The following is a 22,291-nucleotide window of genomic DNA, read 5'->3' as shown; positions in this document are numbered from 1 at the left end:
CCAGTTCTTAAATGTTGTTTTGTTTTGTTTTTAAATAATGAGCAAGTGTTGACTTTTGTCAGATACTTTTTGCCTCTATTGAGAAAATCATGTGAACTTTTTTTTTTTTTTTCTTGGGATCTAACTCGGGACCTAACTCGGGACCTTGCACTTGCGAGGCAGGTGGCAGAACCACTGAACTAAATCCCCAGCCCATGTGGACATTCTTTTTCCTTATATTAATGATTTTATATTGAGCCTGTCTTGCATTCCTGGGATAAATCCCTCTCAGTTATAATGTGTCATCTTCTCCTTGTACTCTTATGTTTGGCTTGCTAGAATTTTATTGAAAGTTTCAGGGTCTGTGTTCATAAGAAATACTGGTCTGTGGTATCCTGTGGGCTTTTTGTCTGGCTTAGGTTGAGGGTAATGCCAACCTCACAGAATGTGTTCAGAAGCGTTCCCTACCTTCTCATTTTGGTAGAATTATTTTGGTTTTAGGGGATTTATTTATTTAACTTTCTGGTACTGGGGATTGAACCCAACACTTCTGCACTGAGCTGCCTCTCCAGCCATGTTTTATTTTTTATTTTGAGACAGGGTCTCACTGAGTGATTGAGCTTCCCAGCCTGGGCTCAAACTTTCGATCCTCCTCAGCCTCCCAAAGTGCTGGGATTACAGGCGTGCGCCACCACGATGACTTGATGTTGGTAGAATTGATCGAGTAGGGTTGGTGTCATTCTGTGGCTCTTCAGTAGAGTCCACTAGGGAAGCCCTCTCTCTGTTCCTGGGCATGCTTTCTGGGAGGTTTCTGATGGCTTACTCTGCCTCTTACTTACTAGAGACACATTGGAATTTCGACTTCTGTGAGTTGGGTTATTCATGTCTAGGAACATGGCCATTTTTTCTAGATCATCTAATTTGTTGGTATATAATTGTAGTGTTCTCTTACAGTTCTTTTACTTTCTGTAAAGTTGGTAGTTTCCACTTTTTTCCCTGATTTTTATTACTTGCATGTTTTCTTTTAATCTAGGTAAAAGTTTGTCAGTTTAATGTCTTCAAAGAACCAACTTTTGATTTAATTTACTCTGTTGTCTTGTGTGCTCTTTTATTTTGTCCTTTGTGTTGTCTTTGAGTTTTACTTCTTTTTTAGTTCCTTAAGGTGTAAATTAGGTACTGATTAGCTTTTATTTTGGCGGTGCTGGGAATGAAACCCAGGGCCATGCATATGCTAGGCAAGTGCTCTAACACTGAGCTGCACTCCCACTTTTTATAATTTTATTTTGAGACAGCCTTGTTATGTAGTCCTAACTGGCCTCAAATTTGCTGCCTTCCCTGCCTCAGCCTCCTTCCTGAACAGATGGGCTTACTGGCATATGCCACCATGCCCAGCTTGTTCTTTTTTTCTTCAATACTAGGGATGGAACCTAGGATCTTCTCACTTAGCTACATCTCTACCCCTTTTAAAACTTGTAAGACAGGCTCTGACTAAGTCACTAAGTTTTTCAGGCTAGAGTCAAACTTGGGATTCTCCTGCCTCAGCCTTCCAGAGTGCTGTGATTACCGATCTGTGCCACTGTGCCTGGCTTGTTCCTAATTTTAATTATAGGAGTTTATGCCTATGAATTTCCCTCTAAGCACTGGGTCATACTGTATCTCATACATTTGGTATATGTTTTGTTTGGTTTTCATTATCTCAGCTTCCTGCCTTCCTTCCTTCCTTCCTTCTTCCCTCCCTTCCCTCCTTCCTTTTTTGTTTTTGGCCAGCTTTGAACTCACAGCGTAGCCTGGACTGGAATTCCTGCCTCAGCTTCCCGAGAGCCAGGATTGCAGACCTGTGTCACCAGGCCTGATTTCTCAGCATAATTTCTATCTTTCCTGATGCTTTCTTGTTTGACCTGGTGGTGGTTTAAGAATGTGTTGTTTAACTTCAGTGTATTTTCAGGCTTTCCAGCCTCCCTTCTCGGATGGATTTCCAGCTAGGTATTTGTCTTTCCTTTGGATTGTAATCCAGCCCTCCCGTTTATTGTTCAAATTGCTGCCACTGTGGCCAGTGGAAGCTCCCTCTGTGTGTCCTCTGTGCTTTGTCATCCCCTTGCTGTGGTGTTTGGGGTCTGCATGTTGCAGCCCTGCTCACTGGACAGTGTCCTGCCCCAGCCCAAGTCACCCTTGCTCCACAGGCTGGGGGTCCTTTCCTTGGAGAAGGGGATTTCAGGGGCATGATCTGGGAGCTAAGTGGGCTCTGACTCCCCATGACAGCCCGGGGCTGTGTGTGTATGCACAGCCTCCCATACACCTGTTGATTCTGTGCCTGGCTGAGATTCCACCTCAGCCTCATGGACTTCATCACGCCACCCCGGTTGCACGTCACCCTGCTTGTCACGGGAGGGCTGGCATGTCAGCTCCACCCCAGGAAGCCTGGAAGGTGGCGTCAGATTTGCTGCCCAGAGCACCAGAGTGCCATTCTGGAGGCCAGCCTTTGTCTCAGTCTTCGCCTCAGGCCCCAGGATCTGGTCCGGGTGCAGTGTTCCTAGCAACTCAGGGCAGCTCCTTCTGCCTCCTCTTCCTTCGTGTGGCTTTGCATTCATCAGGTTCTATGGCATTGTGGCTCCCCTCCCCTTCCATCCATTAGTCACCACTGTCACTGTTTCCCAGAGTGTCCTCGGTGAAATTTCTCAGGGCTTGACGTGCACACAGCCATACGGCCACCAGGGCCTATCCGCACGGAGCAGCTCAGGCCCACAATCCCTCGCACTGCCCTTTTGAAGTCAGCCTACCCTGCACCCAGCCCTGCAGATCCCCTCATCTGTTTTCCATCTCTGTGGTTTTGCCTCGTCCAGATTGCTGTATAAATAGAATCAGATGACATGCAGCCCTTCACGTCTGGTTTCTCTCACTTAGCAAATCGTGCCTAAGATTATTATGTGAATGAAGAGTTGTTTACTTTTTTCCCCCCACACTGGGGATTGAACCCAGAATCTTTGCACTTAGCTATATCCCCAGTTCCTTTTATTTTTGAGACAGAGTCTATGTTGTCCAGGCTGGGCTCGAACTTGTGATCTGTGTGCCATGCCTGGTTTTAAAAAGTCAATCTATAAGGAAGTACTTTTCTTCAGCTCCTTGCTTAAGTGCTACTGATTTTTCTACACTGAGTCTCAGGCCTGATGGGGACCTAAGAGGACGTGGCCCCATTTCTCATGGAGCTCACAGCCTGCCATGGTGGAGGGACCCATGCAGAACCACCAGGTGACCATATCACAGAGATGCTCAGTTTTTGGAAGTTGAAGAGCCAGTGCCTGAGTCCCCCAGGGGATTGGCAGAGTCTGCTAGGAGACAAGGGTGACCCAGAGCCCTGGACCAGGCAGCCAGGATGCAGGACCCAGCAGTCAGAGTGACCGGAACACAGATTTGTGGGTGCAGAAGGAGGAGGGCAGGCCATGCACCTGGGGTGCCCTGGAACAAGTTATGTTGGTGGTAACATGACGGACAGGTCCCTCAGTGCTGTCTAGGTCAATGTCTTTGTCAGTTTCCTATTGTCGAGGCAAAACGACACCTGCAGCTGAAAGGAGAGGTTTATTTTGGCTCAGTCACGGTCCATGGCCAGCTGGCTCCCAGGCAGGATGGCTGAGGGACACAGAGGAGGAGAGCTCCTCACTTCATGGTGACCAGGAAGCTCCCGCACAGGGAGGACTGGGAAGGGGATGCACCCTTCCAGGTCACCTCCCGGCCACTCGCCTCCTGACAGCAGCTCAGCTGTGCATGCTTAGCGCCTCAGCCCCACCCGAGCACAGGAGAGCTTTGGGGGACATTTTAGATTTAACCGTAGCAGTCCGCCTCCCTGTTTGTGGGTAAAGAACCATGGGGTGGCTTCAGAGTCCCTGGTGAGGCCATTGTCCAACATCTCTTGATAGCAGATCAGTCACATCATGGAACAGCCCAGCTCGGTCTTTCCCAGAACTCAGCACCTTCCTGACAGAAGTGCTAGTCTGTGTGCCAAGTTGGGCTAGGGGACAAGGTCAGGGCCTCAGGCCTCAGGTGTCCATGTGGGGGCTCCACAGGCGTGTGGTTTAGTCTCTGGGGGGACAGGGTGCAGAGAGGGGCCTGGACACTGATGCCCACCCAAGCCCGAGCCCAACCCACAGTCCCTCACCTTCCTGCCCCACTGTGGCCCACAGCGTTGCTTATGAGCCAGCCCACCATTCACCTCCCTCGTGGTCACCCCAGTGCACTTGCGCAAGCTGGGGCTTCCAGTTTGCTTTGTTCTGAGTCATCAGCTGAGACCAGGGTTGGACTTCATCATCTACGGAAACCTCTTAGATCTAACATGCCCTTTTGCAAATGAAAGCCAGTTCCACTCAGCCCCTCATTTCTGGCTCGGAGCACTTGGCATGGTTGAGAGGAGGTGAGAGTCAGCCCTGAGATGCAGAGGCCGTCCTGCACTCAGAGTCACCAAGTGCGGGCCCGTGTCTGTCTCTGACTGCCCGAGCGCTGCCATGGATGTCACTGGTGCCATGCTGTGTCCAGAGCGCCTATAGCTTCCCCACCCCAACCTCAGATTTCTTCCCTGCAGTCTGAGTCTCCCTCACTGCGAGCCATCCGATCAGTGAGTGGCATGTTTGGGAGGAGGGAGATCTAAGAGAATCCAGTGTTCAGAAGCTTTGAAATGTGAGAGAAATTTCATCTTGGTCATCTGCATCCCCCCTGGACGGTGAGCCTGACCTCGCCGGCTCTGCCTGTCTTTCCTCACACACAGCTTCTGAAGGCAGAGGCAGGCACTGGTACGTTTTTGCAGAAGTTTGCACAGTTTTATGTGGAAAGGGTTTTAAAAGTAAGTTAAACAGCACATCAGAGCCTCAGGACCCTTGGAGGCATCTTCCCGTCACATCCTGGCTGACTTGTACTGGGGGCCATAGTTGGCTGTCAGCCATTTAGGCAGGCCTGGTGACATGCCAGGGGATGTCCTAGGACCACCAGATCCTGCACACCCTCTTGGGAGTGAAAGTGGCTCATGAGTGATGCTTCCCCTTGATCCAGGGATAGTTGCCACAAGGCCTTGTCAGTGGGTTGCCAAGGAGCCAGACAGAGTGGCATTGTGGGAGACACAGCATGGTCAGGGGCTGCCAAGCGGTGCAGCCACATGGATGTGTGCTGAGTGGCCACCCTGTCGGGACCAAGGAGGTGTCAGGACCTCCAGTGGATGGCTCTGACACCTGGAGAGAAGCACGAAGGCTGCAGGAACTGCTGCCTAGGGTAAAAAGTGGGCCAACCAGGGTCCTTGGGCGGGGTGGTGCATCCCGTGTGGTGATCGTGCCCAGGCACAGGCTCACCCCCATCTCTGTCCCACTCTGGGTCCCAGGAAGGGCAGGAAGGATGGCATGGAGTAGAGAGCGCTCAGTGTGCTCCCCAGGTCCCTTACCCAGGCCCACACCTGATGCCACCCTCACCACCTCACGCCTCTGTCCCACAGAGGAGGAAGTGCCAGCACTCTGGAGCCCTTAGTAGGCCAGGCCACTGTTGGCCACCTGGGGGCGGCTTGGGGACGTCTTCCCAGCCTGTGTCCTGGATTGTGCATCACTTGTGTCTCTGTCTCACAACCGCCCTGTGTACAGGCAGGGTAGCCTCTTGTAGGAAGGCACACAGTGAGGTTCGGGACCACTTGGGCTGGCCCTGTGGCTGCTGATGGCTTTCAGGGGACCATCCTGGGGCTTCTCCACAGGTGCAGACCCAGGCTGCTTTCTTGCATTTCCTGTGTGCAAGTGTGTGCATTGCAGGCTGCTTCCTGCACCTTTGGTGTCCGGCTGGGGAGGTGTCAGGCAGTTAGGTTTCCTGATGTAGAAGCCAACTGAAGCCTCAGAGAGACTGTTTCCATGGCAAGCTCCTTGCTAGGTTGTGTGCCTTTCTGCCTCCAGAGTGGTGTCTGATCGCTCCTGGGCTAGGATGCATTCAGGGTACCAAGGTTGTTATCTCCCTACATGTGTCTGGCACCTGCACGGGAGGTGGGTTCCTTGTTTCCGCTTTGCAGGGGGACACTGCAGGAAAGCAGGAGAAATCCCCACTAGGGGTCACATGGTCTGTGGGGAGCCAGTGTGGCTCAAGTCTGTCTTTTCTGTCCCTGCACTGTGACCACTCTGCTCTTTCCAGTGGCCACAGGGCAGGGCATTTGGCAGTGGAGGTTGCAGTTCAGACGAACAAGGAGCAGTCCCCTCCCTCCCTGTCCTGCGCAGCCCCTGAGTGGCGGCCGCATGAGTTCCGGCTGCCGCCCCACATGGAGAGTCAGTGGCCATCCTGAGTGCACCTGTGGATGGTCCCCCGGGCCCCTTGGTGGAGCCGTCAGGCAGGCCCACTGTTGTCCTTTCTCTTCCCCGTTGATTTCCTTCTCTCACTGAGGCCCAGAGAGGCACAGTGCTGTGTGCAGATCACACAGCAAGTCAGTGGCAGAGGTGTTGTCACCCAGGAGATCAGACCCCAAAGCCCAATTTTCAGCCCACATTGTAGTGTTATTCTTAAACCTTTTTTTAAAAAGTTTTTCTTCTAATTAGAAAGGTGATGGGCCAGGATTTAGTTCAGTGGTTCTGCCGCCTGCCTTGCATGCGGAAGGACCCGAGTTCAGTCCCCAGTATCCAAAAAATAAATAAATAACTGAATAAACATGGTTATATAGAAAGGTGATGAGTGTAGTTTACAAGGACTTGAGATCCTGTCTCCAGCCCATTTCCTCGGAGTAACAATGACCAGCAGTGTGTGTGTGTGTGTGTGTGTGTTTGTGCGAAGTGTATCTGTGTGCACACACGTGCACATATTGCCTGTCTAACCTCACCATCTCTGGACCACCTGTGCCACAGCCGTGCCTCATCCTCCTTATGCCTGCCTGGCCACCCCATGTTGTCGTCAGCCATGACTTCCCGCCCGTTCTTGTTTCATGGCACTAGAGAACTGAGGGATGTCCAGGTCACAAAGATGTCTCAGGCATTGCAGAAGCACCTCTGGGGCTGGTTTGGGTGGATCATGCCTGGATGTGAGATTTCTGGTTTCGTGGTGTTTGCTCCCTGGACCTCTGCCTTGTTTCTTCCCCTGCTTCCTCGCTGGACAGCCAGCTCTTCCCTCTTTTTGTAGTGACAGTGGCCCTGTTCCAGTTTGCTGTGGGCAGAGTCTGGGAGCCTGAGAGCCAGAAAGCAAGAACTTGATTCAGTGGAGGGACAGGCTCCGAGGACACGGACCTGGGCTTTGGATTCATGTACAGGAGTGTTTCCCCCTTATTGGCCTTGTCTGGCTACAGCAGACCTCAGCATCCAGGTGGCAAGAACAGTGACTCACAGGTTGACGCCAGGCTCTGTGTCAGCCTGTGGCAGAGCAGAGGGCCGGATGTGTGCCCGATGGCTTAAGAGGACTCCTGAGCACTGGGCACAGGGCTCCCCCATCCCAGCCTGGGCTCCATGAGAGGCTTGGCCTGCAGCTGCTGTCCACCTGCACCAGGCAGAGGCTCGTAGGATGCAGATGACTCCAAATTAAACCTTGGGCTGTGGGAAAGCTAGGGGCGGAGCCAAGCAAATATACTTCTTGGTTTTTGAGACAGGGTTTCGCTATGCAGTTCAGGTTGGCCTTGAACTCACTATGTAGCCCAGGGTGGCCTCAAACTTGCTATGATCCTCCTGCCTCAGCCTCCTAAGTGCTGGGATTACAGCTATGCACCATTATGCCAAGCCTCACTTAATTTTCTTTAAATATGGAAAACTTAAAACTATACACAGAAGTAAGGAGAACACAGAACAAGCCAGCAGATCCTGCCACATCCAGCTCTTGACAGTTTCTGGCTCACAGGCGACATTTTCTCGTCACTACCGCCAGGATTGTTTGAATTCAAGTCCCAAACATCATACCTTGTCATCCACAAATATTTCCGAATGTGTCTGTAAGAGATAAGGCTTCTTAAACCTAACCACAAAATCATCCTACCTAGAAATTAACAAGTAATTGATTCCTTAGTGTTGTGTTTCCAGTCATATCAAAGTTTCCCGTGTGTGCGTGTGTGTATTTATTTGGGGTCTGGGGATGGAACCTGCACATGCCAAGACCACATCCTACCACTGAGATGTACCCTAGCCCCATGTTGCTTTCTTAATTTGTTTTAGTGAGAATTTGCTTAAGGTGGGTGCATTGCTCTTGGTTGCTGTCGCTTGAGCCTCCTCTGTACTAGTGTACTAATGTGTGGTACACAGTGACTGCACTCACCTTGGGAATTGGTACACATACCTATCCCACCAATCTGAAACTCATTCAGCCCAACCCACCCGCACACAATCTTAGAGACGCTGTAGGGAAGTTGCTGACAGTGGCCCCGTGGTCACATTTCCCTGGAGTTTCTTACACACTGGCCCTTAGACCTGGGGCCACACTTGGTTTTAGCTCGACTTGTGAGCCCTCTGTGAATCTCTTACAGGGCATGTGTGGGCAGGCAGAGGTGCCCGTGAGCCAGGCTAGGTCCTCACAGGGCTAGTACTGCTCTGCGAAGAGGGCCCTATGTGGGTCATCTCAGAGATGGTGGCCACAGCAGGGACTCTGGGCATGATCAGCCAGCCATAGACGTGGGCTTTGCCTTGATGGCCCCACCCTTGGACCTCCAAGACTTGCTTCCCAGGAGATGACCGTGGGGACATGGCCTGGACTCGGGGTGAGGCCGGGATGCACACTGTGGTTTTTGGCAGCGGCACCAGTCTGTCCAGTTTGTCTGCATCTCGGCCGGCTGGGGTGGGGAGACACTGGCTTGCAGCCCAAGGCCTGGGAAGTGGACGGCTTCCCTTGGCCTGGTCTGAGAAGGGTGAGTCCAGCCAGCGCTGCCACTGCTTAGAGAGGGAGCTGGGGCTGGCACCAGAGTACTGGTGCACATTGGCCACTCTGAGAGGCTGTACTTCCAGGGAGGGCTCTGTGACCCTCCTGGGAGTTCCCAAGCCTGGGATCGAGGTCTGGGCCAGAAGGAGTCCTTTTGGCCATTGTCAGCATCCAGAGACCATCCCCAGATTCCCAGGCAGTTTGCTGGGTGCTCCTGACCCAGTCTCAGCTCGAGATGCTGGCTCCAACTTCACCCTCTCCAGGGAGCCATGAAGAACATGGTGGAGAGACCCCTCTGTGTGGGCACAAGGGCCTCTCGGGATCTGGGAGCCAGGGTCTGCCCGACTCTGCTCTCCCCATGTCTTCATCCATGCAGTGGGGACACCAGGAAGTGCTGCACACAGTAGGTGCTCAGGAAAGGGCCCACTGTCCTGACCTGACCTCCCGTGGTGGTGGCGGTGGGGTCCATCCTGCCTGTCCCTTGGGTTAGGCCCCCTTCCTCTTTCTTGGTCACCACAGCAGGCACTGTAACCCTGGTGTATGTGGGGGATGAATGAGGAGCTCAGCGCCAGGCTGTGGTGACATGCACAGTCTGATGGGTGTCTTGAAGCCCTTCTCTAATGCTGTTATCGTTGGTGGCATTAGTTTATGATTGACAGTCCCCAGTAAATCAGTGTTTAAAGTCTTGTTTCTTTCTGATTGAATCAAGACTTCAGTGAGACCCCCACGCTGTGATTTTAGGTTTCCCTCTACCTTCCCCTTCCTTCCCTTTGGGGCTCCTTTGTTGAAGAAACCCTGTCCCTCATCTTGCAGACATGTCTGGGTTTGGTGCCTCCACCCCCAAGGCATTCAGCGCCCTGCTAGGAGCTGTGTCCCTGTCAGCTGGTACCAAGCCCAGGCGCTGGGCTCCCTGTAGGACAACCCCTGTGTCTGTCACATTGGCTGAGCAGGTGTTCTGATCACAGGCTCTAGGGCTGCACATCCATGACCTCCCTGACCCCCGTGCCTTCCCTGGACCTGCCTTTGGGTCCCCTACCTGTGCTCTGCGTGTGTTTTCCTGGCTGTGTGGTTTCTGAGGGAAGGCGGGATGTGTGCTGGGTCCCCACCCATGTTCCATGTGACTCCTGCAGCTTCCAAGAGAGAATGGACTGAGACTGCTCACGTACTGTCCCTGGGACAGCCCTCCAGGGAGTGAGGCCCTGTTCCTTCCTGGGCACCTGCTGTGCTCCCTCCCCTCCCTTCAGCCTCAGCCACACAGGACCTGCAGGGTCCCAGGTGAGGGCTCTGCAGGCTGTGACACTGTCACCCACAAGGATAGGCTGCTCCTTGCTGGCCCACCCTGGAGTGCCCCCCACCCGCCTTACCCTTTGTGACCTGACTGACTCCGTTCCTCCCCCAGCCTGTCAGCCTCCCGGAAGCCTCCTCGAGACGCCCACCCCTTTCTGCCCTGGCATCTGTCTGTCAGTTCAAGTTGGGGGAGTGTGGGTCACACACCCCTTGGGACAAGCATCTTGATCAGGGATGGGGTATGGAGAAGGAAGGAGTGGGCTGTGTTGAGGTCGCTGAGGGTCATGCCACTGTCTGTAGCAGGTGTGTGAGGCTAGATGCTGGGAGAAGAGGTTGGCCATCTGCTGCCTCTATCCTCTGTCACTATTTGCAGCGGGGGAGACGGACAGAAGGCTTTTCCTTAGGATTGGTGATTGGGGCAAGGAAGCCTTGCTTTGCCAGTTCCCTTACCCCAGAGAGACCACAGCCACCTGGGATGAGGGGAAGATTTTCCAGTATGGTGTAGACCCATCTTGATCCCACCCTGGGCTCGAGTAAAAGTCATGCTGCTGGGTGTTGCTTGGAGAGGCCCATTCGCCTGTCCATCCTTGAGGGACTTGCTGCTGCTGGAGACACCTTCACAATGTGGTCCGCAGCACTGTCCTCCCTGAGCGCCCACTCTCACACATCGCCATCCCTGGAGCTTGCAGAGCTGGCATGTCCACCGTGTCACCCACCCACCCTGGGCAGCCAGGCCTCCTCTGCCCCTGAGCAATCCCACCAGGACTGAACATGCGGGAGCCAGGAGCTCAGCCTGCCCAAGAAAGGCAGATGGAAAGGCCGAGACAGCAAGGCTGGGAGCTGCACTGTCCGAGCCTCCTCCTGAGCAGGCGGGCGGCACCTTTGAGTTCCTGAATTTCAGGTCACAGCGTTCTCCCACGCCTCTGCTCCTGGTCTCTCCTCTCCCAGCGTATCACACTGCACTAGACTCAGATATATTCACATACAATAAACTTCGCCCCTTCTTTGTTTTTACTCTTGTTTTCATGTGGTGCTGGGGCTAGAACCCAGGATCTCACCTGCCAGGCAGGTGCACTACCCCAGCCCTCACCCTTTTAAAATATATAAATTACAATGTGTAGTTGTCAGTTTTTGATTCCATAATATTTCCATCACCCCCCCAGAAACACCTGGTTCCCCATGAGCAGCCACTCCTGTATCTCTCCCCCCACCCCCTGGCACCCACGAATCCACCATCTGCCTCTGTGGGTGTTAGGTGTGAACAGGGCCATGAGATGTGTTTCTTTGTGTCTGGCTTCTGAGCACAGTGTTCCCAAGGGCCATCCACTGTACCATGTATTAGTGCCTTGTCCTTTTTTAAGGCCGAGGAATATTCCAGTGGTGAGTGGACCACACTTTGTTCCTCCTGCTTTCTGCATGGCCACTGGGTTGTTTCCACTTGGCGACTATTTTGAGTAATCCTGCTGTGGTCGTGGCCGGCTAATACTTCGTGTGAAAATATTTTCAGTTCTTTCAACCTGGGTCGTGTGGTGACTCTGTGTGGCATATGGAAGACCTGCCGGATAGTTTTCCAGAGGGGCTGTCCATGCTGCACTCCCCCAGCAGCACACAAGGGTTCCAGCATGTGTGTGTGTGTGTGTGTGTCTTTTCTCATTGCTGAGACAAAATACCTACCACCTAAAGTTAAAGGAAGGATTTATTCAGTGCACAGTTTGTCAAAGTTTCAGTTCATAGCTGGCTCCAAGATGGGGGCATGGCAGAGGGGAATCAAGGGCATCACGGAGCAGGTAAGCAGAAAGCAGCAAGTGACAAGTGACAACCCTCTCTTTCTGTCCCTTATGTTCTATCTAGGCTACTTGTCCTTAGAGTGGGTAACACTCACCCTAGAACTATGCCAGACCAATCAGTGGATTCATTTAGTAACCACACACCCTTAATCCTAGTGTCACACTCTAAATCCAACCACCTCTGAAAAAGCCCCACCTATGACCCCATGAGGCTTTGGGGCGACATCTAGACACAAGCCACATGCACATGTGTATGTGTAGATTTTAGCCATCCTAATGGGTATGAACTGGGTTTGGGTGTGTATCCTGCTAACAGTTACCATTGGACCAGGTTTTGCATGCTTCTTGACCACTTGTACACCTTTGGGGAAACATCTATTCAAGTCCTTCATCTGTTTTTTAATGTGTTGTCTTTGTACTGTTGAGTTATAAGAATATTTTTTATGTATGACCTATTACCAGATTACTGATTTCCAAATATAGTCTCCCATCCTGTGAGTTATCTTTTTTACCCTCTTGGTAAGTATATTTACAAGGTTTGTCATTTTGATGCAGTTCAAATTACGTGTTTTTTCTTCTGCTGTCTGTGCATTTGGTGTCTCATATAAGAAAATTCACCCAATCCCAGGTCATGAAACCCTGGTTTTCTTTGGAGAGTTTTGTCATTTAGGTTGCTGGTCTCTTTTGAGTTATTTGCTGCGTGTGGTGTGAGGTAGGGATCCTGTTTCATTCTTTCGCATGTGACTGTCCGGTTGTCCCAGCAGCATTTGTTGAAGAGACTCCTGTCCACCTTGAATTCTCTCAGCACCCTGGCCAGACACCGGTTGTCCATAAATGTGGGCAGACCTGACCCACCTGGGAGCCTTGGTCTCACGCTGGCTGGGCGGAGGCAGGGAGTCAAGGTGTTGAGATGGGGGCTTTGCCCTGCTCCCCAGGGCAGTGTGTCTCTGAGCCTCGGTTTCCCCATTTGTCCACTGTGCTGGGGGCTGAAGAGAGAAGCAGGCGCCAGACTAGCAACAAGATTGAAGCTGTTGTCAGTGATCTTGGTTTCCCTGGGGGGTCCGCTTTGCCCCATCTGCTGTAAGTGATAGTTCATTTATTTTGAATGACAGAAAGGAGGAGAAGCAGCATGGACCCAGGGAGGAGAACCGGGGGCAGGTGAGAGGGCTCGGAGGGGGCAATCCATGTCATCCCCACTGTCCTTGTCCCGCCCATGCTGACATGGACTTCCATTTCCTTTGTTCCAGGAGGAGCCAAGGAAGGTTTGCTTCACCTACGACCTGTTCCTGAACCTGGAGGGCAACCCGCCCGTGAACCACCTGCGTTGTGAGAAGCTCACCTTCAACAATCCTACCACCGAGTTCCGCTACAAGCTGCTCATGGCTGGCGGGGTAAGTGTGCCTGCAGGGCTCCCCGGCCTTCACAGTGGGGCAGCTTCCAGTGCCACCTGTTGGACTGTTTCCCCAGCAACCATGGGTAATTGGCGTCTTCCACATGAGACTGGGCTGTCCGTGTGCTAGGCCAGGGCTGGGCTGCTGCTGTCTCCAGCCATCGAGGAGCCCTGGTGTGTGGTGCACACTGCCTGCCACATTTGTCCTCAGGAGCCACTCAGTGGGACACCCATGTGATGTGTGGTGCACTGCATGGAGCCCTGTGGGCATGACGTGGAAGAGGCGGTACAGGCAGAGGTCACCCAGCATGCTTGGGTGCCAGGCACACACATGCAACAGAGCCGGCCCAGGGCCTTAGGGTGTATGGGGAGTGGGGGGGTACATGGAGTACATGTGGTGTACACTGTGGTGTGGGGCTGTTTGTGTTGGGGTGTGGGGTATGTGTGGTGTCGAGTATGTGAGATGTGTATGGAGTACAGTATGTTTGTGTTGTGGGGAGTGTGTGTGTAATGTGAGGTGGATGTGTAGTGGTGTAAATGATGTGGTGTTTGATGCATGTGTGAGGTGTGTGAAGCATGGGTGTGAGGTGTGTGCACACATGTGGGACCAGCCCACCTCCCAGGTGCATGAGAGCAGTCATGTGCTGCTTGGGGCTGGGGCACAGCCCCTTACTGTCACTCACACAGCTGGGTCTGAGGAATGGCTCCTTCCCCACGAGAGCCAGTACATTCCTGAAGAAAGTCTTCGAGGGGCTGGATCCTGCGTGTCCTAACAGGTGCAGCCCATGGCTTGTGCTTCTGCCAACCAGAGCTGCTTCTGGCTGCAGCCCTGGTCCCACCTCCTGTTTGTGGCCAGCTGTCTTCCATAGTGTTCACAAGGTGTTTATGGGCGTCCCCAAGGTCACACTTGTGTGGAAGATGCTCGCGTCCTTGGGCCTCTCTGAGCCTCTCGGCTCCCACAGGAGGCGTCTCCCCTGCTCCTGCATGGAGGAAACAGACTTCCAAGGGCATCATCTAAACACGTAAAACCGGGCAGGGAGGCCAGACAGGTCAGCATGCAAGTCCCTGCCAGAGGTGCCTGCTGGGCTCTCCCTTGGCCACAGCTGCCTGAGAAGCTGGCTGGCTGTCAGGAGCTCCCCGGCCGTCCTATGCTGACAGCAGAGCAATGCTGTCCAGCTGAGAACCACCCTGATCCCCAAACGGCAGCTCTCGGGGTTCCCAGGACTGGCTAACCAGCCCTCATGCTGGCTGTCCCAGAGCTCCAGGCATCCTGGGAACAGCAGGTGGTCCCAGCCCCAACGTGTGGCTGTTGTGCTGGAGGAGCCAGAGCAAGGAGCCGAGCTGTAAGTTCCAGAGAGCTGCGATCTGTCCCCTCCACTGTGGCTGGAGTTGTGGAGCTCAGAGGAGAGTGGGTTTCCTGCTGTCCTAGCCAGGCAGAGCCAGCCCTGCAGCCCCACAGCTATTTCTTGTCCTCTGCCTGTGGGCTGAGGGCCTCGCAACAGTGCCTGCAGAGGGAGCAGGAGACCTGACAGCTCTTCCTTTCCCCTGGCTCTGAGCACCCTGTCAAGGAGAGATGCTGGTTCTGAGGAGCCGCTCAGGAAAGGAGACTTGATGGGCAGGGTGAGGTGACATGGGGAGGAGGATGCTGGGAGTGCAGAGGGTGTGCAGCCCTGAGGCAGGAGGACCTCACGTGGCTCATGCTTGTGGCTGGGGTGGGCGCGGCCTTGGTGGAAGCCTCAGCATTGTGGACAGACAGGCTCTATTGGCTGTCAGCAGCCAGGACAGCCCCAGGATTGTTGCCCGGTGACCGTGTGACATCAGCGGCCTCAAATGAAAGGGTTGGCTTGGTGACAAAGCCCAGGTACTCATGGTTACCAGGGCTGCTGCTGCTTCCAAGTTGGAGTCTGTTGTTGTTGTTGCTGTTGCTGCTGCTGCTTTTATTTTTTTGTCCTATCTTGCTGCCATCTGGAAGGTGTCCAAATAGCCACCCCATTGCTGTGTTGTTCACAGTGTGGGTGTTTGGAGATCTCACTCCGAGCATTCTCTCCCTACCCAGGTACCTGTTGTGGCTGGGCAGGCGTTTGCTAGAAGGACCTGGCCCTTCCTCATCTGTAGCTATCTAGCAGAGCAGGAGCCGGCCTTCCAACCTTGGGCTGTTGCCTCTCTGGGCCTTTGAGGTGGCTTAGGCAGGGATGCCTGCGGGCAGCTCCTGTCACAGCTGCTGGTCTTCTGCCGTGGTCTTGGTCTTGGTCCCATCTTGCTCAGCCTTATGCTCGTGCTGTGTTTGAGTCAGCTTCAGCTGCCTGCAAGGGGAGGGAGGGAGGCCGTGCCCGGCACCATGGGACCCGCCAAAGCCGCATCCATCAAGCCCTTGGAAGCTGCTTGCTCTCCCACATGGCTGCCCTTTGGGGTCCAGCTGGCTCCTGCCTTCCCAGCTCTGCCCAGCTCTCTAAGCCTCACATGAAGGTCAGCCTGGGGTCTCAGCTGCCTTATGCTTCTCTGCCTGCATGCTGCTCAAGTATTCTTGGCCCAGTGCTGTCTCTGCCAGGCCTGACCTGTTCTGGAGGTCCCCCTGGGCCCTGCCATCCTGGGAGCCTGGGCTCCTCCTCAAGTTCCTCACTCAGCACCCACTCCCCCCACAGAGAAAATACCTGTGATTCTTTTGGGAAGGTGGATCTCAGGCTCCCCTTCTCCCCTGCTTCAAGAAGCAAGCTTCACGGCCTTGGGGTGCAGCTACCCCTTGCCCGTTGATAACATCTGTCTCTTCTTTATCACTAGGTCATGGTAATGCCCGAAGGAGCAGAAACGGTGTCCAGGCCCAGTCCCGACTACCCCATGTTACCCACAATTCCACTCTCTGCCTTCTCTGACCCCAAGAAGACCAAACCATCCCACGGCTCCAAGGTTAGTGAGGTGGAAGGCCCAGGTCTCCGAGCGGGTGCACAGGGCCCCTGTGCCGAGCTGGCCCTGCGATCCAGCCCTGCTCCCTTGGCATCTTGCTTCTTGAGCTCTCTGCCTCACCTTTCTGCTCACTCTTGCTTCTCCAGGATCACAGAGTGTAGGACATGTGATTACAGGCTCCTCGCCTGTTCCTCTTGAGGCCGAGGTCTACCCAGGCTTCCCTTCCTGCCTTGGCCACACTTACTGACCGCGGACACTCAGCCCTGAGGCTGTGGCTGATAGTGTTTCCATCGCAGCTGTGGCTGCCCAGTCTGTGTCTCCTGCCCTGCTGTCCCTAGCTTCTCCCTGCCAGACAACTTGAGGGGTGGCATGTGGCACAGGAGGTGGAGCTGACTTCCACTGATGAAGGCACGTGTTCAGGTCCCATCTCTATCTTGTTGTGCAGGTGGTACTTGGCCTTTCTGACACCTCTCTTGCTGACCCTCCCAGAGTAGCTGTGAGACTAGAAAGCTCTGGGGGCAGCACTGCACCCATGAGCCAGTGACCTATCCCTCTGTTGGCCACACGCTTGGCTCAGTGCTACGTGACTCTCAGGGCAGCTGCTGATCATGTGACTGACCCCCACGTCTGTTCTCTTCTCATCTCTGTGTTCTTCTTGCTCCCTTCCTGTGGGATGTCATGACCCTGGGCACCTGGGCCACCTTAGTCTTCCTATGAACCATGCTGGAGGAACACAAGGCACAGGGTCATTCTGGCCTCTTCCAGAAGGCCAACAGTTCTTGGAAACCCTCAGGCACCTCCTGTCTTGGAGTCTGATTGTGACTCTGGTCTTCCCACACCAGCCTCTGGGAGGCCTTGTGACTAACAAGCCAGTCCTTGCCAGGGATCTTGGCATCTTCTCTCCAGCCACGCACAGTTCTTTGGATGTCCATGCAAGACAAGAAGGGAAGGGGCTGCTATTTCTTAGGGCTGGGTGCCACAGGGTTACCTAAAGCCCTCTGAGGAAACACCTTCCTAGGTGGCAAGGCCCCTGACCCACAGGGTTCATCTCTGGAAGCTTCATGTCTTGCCAGCCCCCCAGCCGAGAGCCACAGCCCAGTGGTATCTGCCAGTCCCAGAGGCTGTAGGCAGCACCTTGAGCTTGCTCTGCCACTCGAGGACCCTCTTACAAGGCAGCTGTGTGGGGCCCCCCATGCGCTTCTCTGGGGCTCCCTTTCCAGGAAGCCCCAGCCTTGCTGCCACAGGTACCCCATGTACGCTGCTGGCCTCTGCACCATCCTGTGACCACGAGCCTGTGAGCAGCCTCTCCCTCTCCTTGGGCCCTGGCTCTTTGCTTCCACGTTGGTCCTTCACTGCCCAGGCCTAGGGAGCCTGAGTGTCCATCACCTGCTTGGCAGAGTGGGGTCCTGAGGCCTGACCCGTGCAAATCTGTAGGCTGGGTCACCGAGGCAGTCCGGCTGTTACAGTGTGTATGGGTCAGTCTCTGGTGGCTCTGCCTGACCTGAGGTAGCGGCGGGCAGGAGTGAGCCCCGCAGTGCCTGTGGGACAGTCCTGGTGGCCCTGCTTGGAGAGCCCACCCTTGGGCCTGCTCACCTGAAGCTGCTGGGCCTCCCCCATTGCCCTGTCTGTGTCAGACTGCTGGTTTGGGTGGTTTTTCTTTCTTTCTTTTTTTTCCTGCGGTACGGGGGATCAAACTCAGGACCTTGTACTTGCAAGGCAGACACAGTGCCACTGAGCTACATCCCCAGCCCCTTGGGTGGTTTTCCTAAAACTTGGTTCTTAACTGCTTTGTGGCTCTAGGTAGCTTTGAGAACAGGACTCATGACCCTCACCTGTATGGTCAGCTTTTCAAAATCCAGCATAGCCAGGGATTTACCTCGGTGCCTCCACCTGCCTTGCAAGCTCAAGGTCCCGAGTTCGATCCCTGGTACCAAAAAAAAAAAAATTCAGCATGAATTTCAGAGAGCCTGAGGGAGGCTGGACACACCCCCTAGGAAGATTTCTTCCCACCAGGCAGGTGCTAGTGCCACCCCAGGAACTGCTGTCTGGCCACTGGTGTGTCCTTGGGGTTTGCTTCTCCATCTTTCCCTTGAGGCTGTGACGTAGAGATTGCATACAGCCTATTCTGCTTCTTGCCTCCCTCAAAGCTCACAGGAAGTGGAGCCACCTTCCAGACAGAGACCCACGGGGGGGTCACTCTCAGGCTCACGCTGTGGCCAGGCCAATGGTGGTGATTCAGAATGTGCACTGCTGCCCACGCCTGCCCATCTTCAGGAAAACCATCCTTAACCCCTTGACTCTGACATGGGTTTTAAGTTTCCAAGTTGATGGCAGACTACACAGATCAGAGGTGTGGAGGTGGCTGTGTGTGTCCCTCAGGTGGCCCTAAGAGCAGGTAGCAGAGGCCCTTCCTGCTGCTGGGGGCGGACCTGGCCATCCTAACCACTCAGTGTGTTGCCTCCCCCCGTGACATTCCTAGCTGCCTTGCGGAAGCCCACCCAGTCCTGTTGGTCACTGCACCTGCAGAGCTCCAAGGCTACTGGGAAGCTGCGAACAGAAGCCCCATGGAGTCCCCTGGGGTGTGCGGGGTGACACTAGGGAAAACAGGGCTCCTGCCTCAGAGAGTGCTGGCCGTGTGGTGAGGACCAAGGGGCCAGAGCTCAGGCAGGCTACTGGCGCTGCCCCCACTGACAGTGCTCCCGTCTGTCGGACAAGTCCTCAGCCCAGCAGGTAGGTGTTCCCTCTTCCTCGGGTCAGAGGGATCACAGATGCAGGTGGTGGAGCCAGTGGCACAGGCCTGGCTGATGCGCCTGAGTGCAGGCTCTACCCAGATCCTCTGTGAGAGCGGGAGTGGCCTCTGTCTCGAGAGAGCTGCGCAGGCAGGTTCCATTCCCAAGGCCTGGCAGCTGTGTGCTCTGTGCAGTCCCTGGAAGCAGCAAGCACTCAGTAAATGCTCTCTGCCCGGATCCAGTGAACAGCTGGACAACCAGAGCTGGGAGACCTGCAGGAGAAGGGCTGAGGGGGCGGGGAAGAGCCCACCAGGGTCGCTGAGCCTCCCTTCTCCTAGGCTGTGAGCAGCTACAGGCCTGGGCACGGTGGCCACAGGGCCCTTCTTTCGTGTGTTCTCAAATCCCTCAGAATCTTAGCCTGCAGTTGCCGGGACCTGCTGACCCTCCCTGTAGTGTGAAGGGTCAGCTCCACTTAACACTCTGACCAGCTGCCACACTTTCTCATTTCCAGATTTCTTCTAGCTGAGTCTCTTTCAGGTGGATCTCATTTGGTTGGGGCCAGGGGGTGGCGTAGCCGGGCGGTTCGTGATGCTGGCTGACCATGTCTCTCCCCTGGGACCCCTGCTTTTGGCATCTGTTACAGGATGCCAACAAGGAGAGCAGCAAGGCCTCCAAGCAGCACAAGGTGACCAAGGAGCACCGAGAGCGGCCCCGCAAGGACTCGGAGAGCAAGAGCTCCTCCAAGGAGCTGGAGCGTGAGCAGGCCAAGAGCTCCAAGGACGCCACTCGCAAGCTGGGAGAGGGCCGGCTGCCCAAGGAGGAGAAGGCCCCACCACCCAAGGCTGCGTTCAAGGAGCCCAAGATGGCCCTGAAGGAGACCAAGCTGGAAGGCATGTCCCCCAAGGGGGCACCCCAGCCCCCGGCCCTGGCCAAGGCTTCCAGCAAGCGGCCACCCCCTGCGGACTCGCCAAAGCCCAGCGCCAAAAAGCAGAAGAAGAGCAGCTCAAAGGGGTCCCGGAGCGCCCCTGGCACCTCGCCTCGCACCTCATCTTCCTCCTTCCCTGACAAGAAGCTGGCCAAGGACAAAAGCGGCCCCCGAGTGGAGAAGGTGAAGACGGAGAGCGAGCCCAGGGAGGCCCGGAAGGCCCTGGAGGTGGAGGGCTCCAACTCGGAGGATGAAGCCTCCTTCAAGTCCGAGGTGAGAGCACAGTCCTCCTTTCTCATCATTGATCAGCAGACAGGCCAGAGTGGCAGGGGACAGACTCAAGTGCAGGAGGTGGGCGGGAGCCAGAAGCCCAGAGCTTAGGCCTGCTCAGTGCCTCCTCCCACTGACTCTCTGTCACCCTAGCCAAATTTTCATACCTCACTGAACCTGTTTCCCCTTCTGTCACAGTGATTGGGCCTGTCTTATGAGAATGACCCCAGCGTGGACCATAGTTAGTGGATCCTGGCTGGTGTCTTCTGGGGCTCTGGCAGGGCCTTACTGGTGCCTGCCTGGGTCCAGAGCTCTGGTCCTGTGCTGCCCACTGCATGGGCTGGGTCCCGGCAGCTGCTTTAGGGCCAGGCAGGCGAATGTGTCTCATGGTGGTACCCTTCCTGGCCACTGCATGGTCAGCACAGTGAGGAACTTTACCCTCTGCCAACTGGTGTCCCTGCAAGCCTTTGTCCACTGTGCCCATTCAGACATTTAATGGTGGTGACTGGACCACTCCCAGTTCCCTCCCAGATGGGTTGGAGGCACCATCACCCTCTCCCACCCACCAGCAACAGTGTGTCCACAGCTCCCAGGAGACTGCAGTCGGGGGTGACCTGAGTCACATGACCACTGCCAGGCCCTCGGCCTCAACTGGACCTCCTTTGAGGCCTCCGATGGTGGCACTATCTCTGAGCGCCCTGTTGGCACCTGGCATTCAGAGAAACAGTGCTGAAATGAAAGAACGCACAGGCTGGCCCAGGGCCTCTCTCACCTTCCGGCGATTGCACTTTGCCATTAGGGCCACCTTGTGGACCTCCACTTTGAAGTGATTCCCGGAGACGAAGCTACAGGTAGTCTTTGCTGGCTTTGCTGCTTTTGTGTGCATAGGGCTTCGGGGGCCCTTCATGGAGGTGGCAGCATCTGGTGGAGGTAACCATTTGCCTGTAGGCCAAGCACGTCCTCCTCGGTACACATACAAAGCAGATGAGGCCCAGCCCAGAGCATCTTACAGCCAGGGACCTTGAGGACATGATGGCATCTGCCAGCACTCCTTGGCTGTATCTCTGGGCAGCTGCCTGTCCCCTTCTGCCTGCGTCAGAGTCTTGGGTTGGGACAAGTGTCGGTTGTTGGCATTGCCAGGTGAGGGTTCTGCACCCAACGCTACCATGTGCCATGCTGCAAAGTGGTGAGGGCTGGCACCCCCAGGCCCTGCCCTGCCAACTTCACCTGTAGTTCTGTGCTGACATCAGGGAACACTGTAATGTTCTGTGGGTGCTTCCTTCCTCCTGGGGTACCGTGACTCTGAATGGGGCTGGATTTCACCCCTGTGGCCTGTGGGCAATGTGGCCCCAAGAGATGTTGTTCCAGGGCCGGGGATTTAGCTCAATGGTTTCGCTGCCTGCTGCGCAGGTGCAAGAACCCGAGTTCGATCCCCGGTACCAAAAAAAAAGATGTTGTTCCCAGAACCCTGGGTTCACTCCCTGGCCACAAGGAGCAACTGTGCCTTGAGTGGCTGCCCAGCACTGTGACCCCCTGGCCACCAGCAGGTGGCCTCTGATTTTTCCTGCCATGGGGCCTCAGCAGAGCCCAGATCCCCACAGCTAAGGATGCAGTACAGTCTCCTGGCCTCTCTTGACCCTTGGGGGATCCTCTCCTGAGGCCACATTTGGCCCCACTGCTGGAAAGCTGGCAGCTCTGCACACCCGACATCACCGCCTCCTCACTGCTAGTGCTCAGCTGGTGCATGCAGAGGCCACAGGCAGCCTCCTGTCTGCGTCCCAGGCCCAGCTTGCCAGTGCCTCTAGCGGCTGCTTGTGAGTCTTCTTGGCCCTTGGGATTCCTGAGCCACCCTGTCCCGTCTGCCCAAGGACCCATGATGAGCCAGGAGTGCTCACTCCTACAGCTTCTGATTTGGGCCACCTCTAGAATTTCTGGCTGAAATCATCTCCTGGTTCCATTCCTCCCTTCCCCTTGGATGTGCACAGGGAGGGGGCAAGTGGGACTGCAAAGCTCTTCCGGCCATCATCCTCTGCCAAGGCCAGCGTCCCTGCCACCCTGTGCAGCCCACAGCTGGTTCCCATTTCAGCCTCCTGCCTCACCCCTGGGTGTGAGTGCATGCATGGGACCTTCAGGAAGGGTGCCACCGCCACCCACCCAGCAGTGCTGTGCAGACTCAGCCCCAGAGGCTAGGGGAGCG

General features: G+C 55.1%; 1 protein-coding gene across 2 annotated transcripts in view; it reads left to right on the top strand.

Moving 5' to 3' along the window:
• Mllt1 (MLLT1 super elongation complex subunit) overlaps window positions 1-22,291 on the top strand; it is a 55,065-nt gene that overhangs the window by 25,167 nt on the left and 7,607 nt on the right. Inside the window, exons 4-6 of one of the 2 annotated variants that reach the window (XM_004865657.4) lie at window positions 13,127-13,270; window positions 16,048-16,173; window positions 19,543-20,097. In XM_004865657.4, coding sequence (XP_004865714.1) covers window positions 13,127-13,270; window positions 16,048-16,173; window positions 19,543-20,097 — 825 coding nt within the window. The remainder of the gene's footprint in view (window positions 1-13,126; window positions 13,271-16,047; window positions 16,174-19,542; window positions 20,098-22,291) is intronic. The other variant, XM_004865656.4, reaches the window with a different exon arrangement.

This window comes from Heterocephalus glaber, unplaced genomic scaffold (assembly GCF_053883595.1).
Source record: "Heterocephalus glaber isolate CG9 unplaced genomic scaffold, H.glaber_assembly_v1.0 deba00001760, whole genome shotgun sequence".
Lineage (NCBI taxonomy): Eukaryota > Metazoa > Chordata > Mammalia > Rodentia > Bathyergidae > Heterocephalus > Heterocephalus glaber.
This window is presented reverse-complemented; position numbering and strand designations above follow the sequence as displayed.